Source organism: Microtus ochrogaster, unplaced genomic scaffold (assembly GCF_000317375.1).
Source record: "Microtus ochrogaster isolate Prairie Vole_2 unplaced genomic scaffold, MicOch1.0 UNK32, whole genome shotgun sequence".
Taxonomy (NCBI): Eukaryota; Metazoa; Chordata; class Mammalia; order Rodentia; family Cricetidae; genus Microtus; species Microtus ochrogaster.
This window is the reverse complement of record NW_004949130.1, coordinates 2,731,655-2,739,784: the sequence shown is the minus strand read 5'-3', so window position 1 is coordinate 2,739,784 and position 8,130 is coordinate 2,731,655. Positions and strand designations below refer to the sequence as shown.

The following is an 8,130-nucleotide window of genomic DNA, read 5'->3' as shown; positions in this document are numbered from 1 at the left end:
TTGGATTGCATTCATAACTATCAGGGGATATATGTTGCCTGTAAGCCAGATGTTGGCCACACCCACAGGCCTAGGCTGTGAAATGGGCTATCACCCCCACCTCTGCTGGCAGCCTGGCTGGAGCACTAAGGAGAGCACCGGCACTTCCCCACCTCACCTGGGAAGAGCATGATGTAGCCATCAGCAGTGGACAGGATTATCGGCATCCATTTCTCAGTTACGTCGAAGGGGCGAGCTGAGGAAAAGCTGTACAGAGCGGAGAGAGAGGCGAAAGTTTCAAGTCTTCTCATCTCGTAGAACTGCGGTGGCGCCAGCCAGATTTCTTTGGACAGGAAACACTCCGTCGCCTCTGCCGGAGACAACCACTGTAGGGACAGAGGAAGCAGCTTTGTGAGGTTTCTCCCTGCCACCGGCCAGGCCTGAGGTGGCTAGATGGGTATACAAGACCTATTTGATGGGAAAGCTAACGCATCCGGAGGCCTTGCTAGATCTCTCAGGGAGCCTGAGATTCAGAGGCCTGGACGCTGCCAAGTCCCTACTGGCCAGCTTAATCAGGAGATAGAAGAAGGAAAATTGCTCGAGTCCAGGAGATGAAGGCCTGCCTGGGCAACATAGTGAGGTCCTGTCTAGGAAAGAGAGAACTGGTGGCTGGAGAGATGGTTCAGTGGCTAAAAAAAAAAGCAGCCACTGCTTTTCCAGAGGACCAGAGTTGGGTTCCCAGCACCACACTGGGCAACTCACAACCACCCATAACTCAAGCTCTAGACAATTCAACACCCTCTTCTGGCCTCCATGGTCAGCTGCAGGCATGCTGAAGGGCAAAATAATAACAATCAAGCCACAGTTATTAAATAATAATATTAAAAATATTAATAATTATCAAATGAGAGTTAGAATGCGGACAATTAGTAAAAAATAATTGAAAAAAATCCTCTCAGCCCTGAGAACTAAACTCAAGCACCACATGACAACTTAATAAAATTTATTTCCAAACACCAAAAATGGCTGAACTGTAAGCAAATAAATAAGAGAATCTAGTGAGACCTACCACTCGCCTAGGGCTTCTGCGTAAAGTCATCCTAGACCACAGAACAGAGGGGGAACCTGAGCAACATCTAAGTCTTATTGACTCAAGCAGACACAGATCAGAATTTGGAGGATCACGTGGGGTAGTATTGGGTGAGCAGTGTGCCTGAGAAGGTCTACACAAAATTGAACCCCAAAACTCTATTACGTATTTAGTGCACAGAGTAGAACCGTATGCTAGCAGAGACGATGGCTACTTCTGAGGAAAGAGCAGCCACCTGGGGGGTTCCCGACTAAACGTCATGCTTACCTCGAGCCAAGATTTTTTTCCCAATTTTCTCCAGCAGCGTATTGCCCACAGCGGGAAAGCCTTAATTAAATGTAGCCAGCACTCGGGCACTCAAGGGGCCAGAAGTGGGTCACATAATGGAACTGTAGCTAAATTAGCTCCAGAATATACTGTAGACCCCCCCTCCCCAGACCATTTAAGATATACCTTAAAAGGATAATCTCTAATAACTTAACTGCCTGTCGGGAAAAATGAAACACTATTTGAAAGACTAGAACAAAACTCAGCAGTCAACAACTTAAAAAAAAATGCTAACATGTAATCAAAAACTCCAAGACATGTCAAATGCAGGAAAGGTGCCTGAAACATAACTGCGCCTGGTGCTAGTGATATAAATAAGGGGGCTGGGCAGAAGAAAGTTGATAGGGCTGAAACCTTGAAATATGTTCTAGAAACCGAATTACAACCATTAGGGACTGAAGGGAATGAATCATTGTGAAGTTTGCAGAACAGGCAGTGGAAGCTCTGCCAGAGTCACCCCGCATTGGGAACCCCATAGGGTGAGAGCTGAATCCTTGAACGTCTAGAGCAGGGTCACGCCTTGAGTCTGCGGTGATGAACAGGGCAGCCCGCGGGTTTCGCGACCCCTACCTTGTAGCCCACCACCTCGGTCATGTCGGGCTCCACGCGCGGGGTCTCGCGCAGGCAGCACAGATGGAAGGTGGTGTCGAAGCGGCGACTGCTGCGCCCGATCGGCGTGAGCCAGCCGCTCCAGTTGCGCAGAGCCCAGATGTCGGGCGTGCAGTCCAGGTGCTCGCACAGCTGGAGGAAGTGGCGCGGGTCACTGCGCACGCGCGAGCGCCAGTCGCCCAGGCCGGGCGGAGGCGGCAGCGCCAGACCGGGCTCCTGAGAAGCGGGCGGCGAGCTCCGAGGTCTCAGCAGCAGCACCCCAGCCTCCTCGAAGGTCTCGCGGATGGCGCAGATGCGCAGCGCCACATCATCAGGCAGCGCCCCAGCGCTGGCGCCGTCGTCCTCGTAGAGCAGTCCCGGAAAAGGGAGTTGCGAAGGCGGCGCCGGACCCAGGCCGAAACGCGGCGGCGTGTGCCGAGGCGCGAAGAGTCGCAGCCAGTCGGCCGAGCTATCCGCAGCGTGCAGCACACCGCCCGGGAAGACGTGCGCGCCGGGCAAGAAGCGCTGGTTCTGGGCGCGCTGGAGAAGCAGCAGCCGGAAGCCGTCAGCGGTCTGACGGGCGGCGGGACCCCGGGCTACGGCCAGCACCACGGTGCCTGCCCGCCGCCAGGAGCTCGGGCCGGATCGCAGCGGGACGCTCATGGTCAGGTGGCCTTCAGATCCAGCTCGTGGAGCGCTCTCCCGAAACTCGATGAACTCGTCGGCTTAAGAAAGAACCGCCTCCAGGCTCCCACGCGTCTGCTCGTGGGAGGAGCGTGATCTTGGCGCCAGAGCACCACCTAGAGTGTTAGAAAGGGTCATCTCACCCAACCACAGCTGCTGCTATCACCTGCCAGCGACTGGGACAGGGTGATCATGCTGGGGCGGAGAGAAAGAGTGCGGAAGGGTGTTGAATGGAAACCAAAATCTAGTTATGAATCTTTCCCACTAAACTCTAGTGACTAGGACTTTGTCCCCTGATAATCTGGTCTGTTGCCTGTCTGGCACTGGAATAGGAAGTTCCAGGAACAGACCGGTGTTGGCAAATTCACGGGAACCATACTAATAAGAAACTAGTGGGTGGACCAGATGCCAAGTTAGGAATTTGCTGTTGTGTAGGTTTTAATGTCATTGGTGAGTCCCTGTCCTTTCGGGCAGTTTGTCTGCAGTTGTGGATGCTTGCTTGTATTGCCAGGGCACCCGAGGACCTGGGGAAAGCATCTTAGATAGTGTGATTAGTTGCCTTTTCGTGGGAGATGTTGAGTCCTAGCCTAGCAATATTTCCCCTCCTCTCTAACTTCTAATTGGCCGAAAGACTTGCACTCCTAAGAACAGCATAGCTACCTTTTAGAAACAGCTTGTTTCTCCCCTTTTACATCTCCTCCTCAGTCATCAGCTCTTGCAAATGCCATCCTAACTGATCACAGATTTGTTGGTTTTGGAGGGCTAGAGAGAGGGCTCAGCCAAGTGCACTTGATGCTCCTGAGTTCAGCTCCCAGCGGTGTGACTCCAGTTCTAAAGAATCTTACGACCTTTTCTGACCTCTGTGGGCACTGCGGCCACATAATGCAGGAACAGACAGGCAGGCACCCACAAAAAAATAAGAATAAGTAACTCTTTAAAAAGGCTTTTCTCCTGCTGAGTGTCTTCGATACGTTTACTTACCTAAGGACTGGCTTGGAATGGGTAAACAGCTCAACTTGGTCTTGAACTCTCCTAAGTGCTGGACTTGCAAATGTGACTCAGCCTGGCAATGGTGGTGCCTGCCTTTAATCCCAGCACTGGGGAGACAGGCAAGCGGATCTCTGTGAGTGAGTTCCAGGCCAGCCTGGTCTACAGAGAGAGTTCTAGGAGAGCCAAGGCTACACAAATTAAAAATGTGAACCATCATGCCTGTCTACAGTGGGGTTGTTGTTGCTGATGATGGGTTTTTTTGTTTGGTTTGGTTTTTCAAGACAGGGTTTCTTTGTGTAACAGTCCTAGCTGTCCTGGAACTTGCTCTTCTGTAGACCAGGCTGGCCTTGAACTCACAGAGATCCACCTGCTTCTGCCTCCTGAGTGCTGGGATTAAAGGCAAGCATCACCACTGCCCGGCTTAATGATGATTTTCATTTGTTTATTTGGTTTTTTTTATCTTTTTGGTTTTAGGATTTTGTTTTAAGAAGAAGTATCATTATATAGCCGTGGGTTTCGTGGAACTCAGCTTTGTAGCTGACCTTGAACTCACAGAGATCTGCCTCCCAAACTCTGGGATTAAAGGTGTGCACGACTGCCATTATTTTAAAGTTAACTTGTTGTTAACATCATATCTAAAGATGCAGGTGCCTGTATACTGACTGTGTTGTGCCCGTTTCGTGGAACTCCCAAATAGGTCGATCACAGAGCCAGTATGGATCCAAACACATTGGGGTTTACTGATTACACACTTGCTAACTTGGACTTTAATCCTACACGCAGACACATCAGGTGGGGAAGAAAGGCCCCTGGGCTTCAGGGTAAGGGCTTTTTAAAGGGAAAAACCACAATCAGGGTGGCACAAGCCTTGGCATTTCAGGATTGGGTAAAAGTATACAACTTTTGAATTCGTTGGTTGGGGTATAGGGGAATGTCAAAACAGTGAGAGTTAGCAGACAAGAATTTTAAAACAGAGGTTAATCAGATACCTCCACGGGCGTTTGAAGCAAGATGTTGTTTGGACACCCTGGTGGGTCACTTTGACCAGGGCTGGCACAGTTTCTTGGGAATGTCTATGACTTTGCTGGGGTGCATTCATCCCCTAGTGAGGCTCTGTCTAAAATGGAGTTCGTTTTGCTCCTTCAATTGCATCTCCAGAAACAGAAAATGGGGCCACAGGTTGAAAGGCACGCCTAGAGTAGGAAGGGAGGACTCCTGCCATCTGCCGTCTGCTTTTGAGTCAACAGCCTACCCAAGTCGAAACCGATGCTCTTGGCACTGCTGCAGGAATTTTGATCTGAAAGTCATTTCTTAATCTATTATAGAATCCAGGTGGCATGGGAGCTTTATATTCTTTTACATTTATTACTTGTTTATACTCGCAAGTGCCACTGAGTGCAGGTGGATCCCAGAGGACACCTTGCAGGAGTGAGTTCTCTCCTTCCATGGTGTGGGTCCTGATGTCATCAGGTTGGGCTGCAAGTACCATTACCTCCTGAGCCATCTCACCAGCCCCCTGCATTTAAAGAAGAAGAAAAAGTTCTTGTGGTAGCTGGATGGCACCAGCGTCTTTAACAGCCATACTGAGAAATGCCCGGTGACTCAGTTGGCTAGGCCCATAGACCATGCTAGATAAGAGACTGCCTCCGTGAGCAGAATGGTAGAATAGGAAATGAGGAAGTGATTTAAAGTACGTTTCGGAAACAGACGTGACACAGCGTGATGATTGATTGACTATGCCGAGCAAAGGAGAGGAGAAAGTTAGGTTTGGACATATGGGACTGAGGTGACCTTTCTTCAAGTCCTAGGAGTGACAGCGTTATGTGTGAGACACTGAAAACTTTTTCATGCTTGCCAAAGCCAATAAGGTAGAAAGTGATTACTACCGGTGACTAATCTTTTGTACAAGGGAATAAGTGTTTTTTTTTTTGTTGTTTTTTTTGGTTTTTCGAGACAGCGTTTCTCTGTGGCTTTGGAGCCTGTCCTGGCACTAGCTCTGTAGACCAGGCTGGTCTCGAACTCACAGAGATCCACCTGCCTCTGCCTCCCGAGTTAAGTGTTTTTAAGAAAGGGCACATTCACTAAAATGGCTCCGTGGTTTTGTGGCTCTTAATGTTTGTTCTGATACCAGCTGGTTTTTCCCAGATTCCGGTCACTCCAGAGCAAGTTTACCAAGCCCTGGAGTACCAAGCCAAGTATCAGAAGTGATGTTTATGTATTTATTTTTGCCAGGCAGGTGTTCTGCCTCTACACTGCATTGCTAGCCTCTGGTTTTCGGAGACAATATCTTGTCATGTAGGCCAGGATGGCCTCCAGCTCCTGATCATCCCACATCAGTCTCTGAAGTTACAGAGTTGCAGATGTACACCAGCACAGTCAAGCTGGGTTTTTAAAAAATCAGTGTGTGTGTGTGTGTGTGTGTGTGTGTGTGTGTGTGAATTGCACATAGTGCATGTACCTTCGAAGGCCAGAAGAGGTATCTGATCCCCATGGACCTGAAATCACAGGCAACTATGAACTACCCAAAGTGGATTATTCTGGGAACTGAACTTAGGTCTTCTGTAGGAGCAACAAATACATTTACTACTGAGCCTTCAACCCAGACATCGGATCTGGACCAGTACAGCTTTAATGCCAGCACGTGGGAGACCAAGGCGGGCAGATCTCTGAGTTCAATGCCAGCCTGGTCTACAAAGTGAGTTCCAGGACAGCCAGGGCAGTTGCAGAGAAGCCCTGTCTTGAAAACAACAGCAACAAAAAGCCATAAGCATTTATTGAGCCTTCTGTGGGTAGGGAATCTGAAAACATTTGCTTGAGTGGCCCCGACTCAGTATAACCTCTATGAGAACGGTCAGCATGGTCATCCAGGCCCTGCCTGGGTCCCATTCTTTGGTAACTCACGTAACTGTTGAAGCCTTGGTTTCTTAACACATTCATCCTTCCATTTGGCTGATTGGCTGTCTTGGGGACTCATTGGCTCTGATGCCTTTTACAGCCTCAGGAGCCAGACTCCATCGCTCCACCTGTTACACTGGTAGGATGCAGAAAAGGCAGGAAAGATGGAGCTATCCAGGGTCATCCTTGAAGCTGGCTACCACAGTGGATTAAAAACAACAAGACTGCCTTTAATCCCAGCACTTGGGAGGCAGAGGCAGGCGGATCTCTGTGAGTTCGAGACCAGCCTGGTCTACAAGAGCTAGTTCCAGGACAGGCTCCAAAACCACAGAGAAACCCTGTCTCGAAAAAAGAAAAAAACAAGACTGTCTAGCTTTTTACATTCAACAATGTAAACCCAGAGCTCCCCAAATGCTAGGCAAGAATCCTACCACTGAGCTAGAACCCCAGCCATAACCACCTAAGAACAATAAGAAAATATTAACGACTTCTGTGACACTTGGCTCAACATTTAAGTGCAATAATGTAGATGTTTGATCAACTTGGATCTCTATATATGTAACTGTTATGAACAAAACTTAAAATAACCCTAGCAGTAAAGACACAACAAACTAGCAAATATGGATGTTTGTCATGAAGTATTCAAATTCAGGAAAAGTAGAGGGAAAACTTATGGTTTCAAGGGAAAACTCCAGAAAACAAAAGACAGATCACCAGGGTTTCCTTAGGGTCAAAAGCCTGGCAAGTGTTTGAATCTGTCTCCATACCTAACTGTTGGAGGAAGGCCACCTGTTGGTTTCCGGCCGCATGGCTAACTTAGATCCAAAATAGTCACACAGAAACTGTATTAATTAAATCACTTCTTGTCCCATTAGCTCTAGCTTCTCATTGGCTAACTCTTACATATGAATTTAACCCATTTCCATTAATCTGTATATCACCACATGGCTGTAGCTTACTGGGTAAAGTTCCCAGCGTCTGTCTCCAGTGGCTCCGTGGCTTTTCTCTGACTTTGCCCTCTTTCTCCCAGCAGACAGCCTAGCTTTCCCTGCCTAGTTCTGTTTTGCCCTTGCCATAGGCTCAGAGCAGTTCTTTATTCATTAACCAATAAAAGCAACACATAGACAGAAGGACCTCCCACACCACCTAACCACACGTTCCCAGAGTGTCGGACCCTGCTCTGCAATGTGGTGGCTGGCTGCCAGCATCTGAGGGCCCAACAATAGGTACACACAGGAACTCTTTATGATCGTTACTGTTAATTGTATGCCAGTAGGTCACCAGGGAGTGAGGGACTTTGTTTACAACAGTTGCTCACCTCAAAGTTAAAATTACTGGATTGTTCATTCTGTTCCAATGATCTTCCCCCACAATGAAAAATGGTCCTATTTGACTTATCAGAACATACATAAAACTCTGAAAGAAAGGCAGAAAAAAAATTCAACCAGGTCATGCTGCTGTTTCTGTAGGTCCATGTGAGCCTTCTTTCAGCCCCAAGTTGAACAAACCCACAGACATTTCTGTTATTCATTGTGGGGGTTCCTATAAACGCCATGGCTAACAGTAACATCTGCATG

At 48.5% G+C, this 8,130-nt stretch overlaps 1 protein-coding gene across 1 annotated transcript in view; it reads right to left on the bottom strand.

Moving 5' to 3' along the window:
- Window positions 1-2,862, bottom strand: part of Nudt19 (nudix hydrolase 19) — a 6,180-nt gene extending 3,318 nt beyond the window's left edge. Inside the window, exons 1-2 of the mRNA XM_026789907.1 lie at window positions 1,967-2,862; window positions 158-365 (exon numbers count right to left, since the gene is read on the bottom strand). Coding sequence (XP_026645708.1) covers window positions 158-365; window positions 1,967-2,647 — 889 coding nt within the window. The 5' untranslated portion in view covers window positions 2,648-2,862. The remainder of the gene's footprint in view (window positions 1-157; window positions 366-1,966) is intronic.
- Window positions 2,863-8,130: the final 5,268 nt, after the last annotated feature.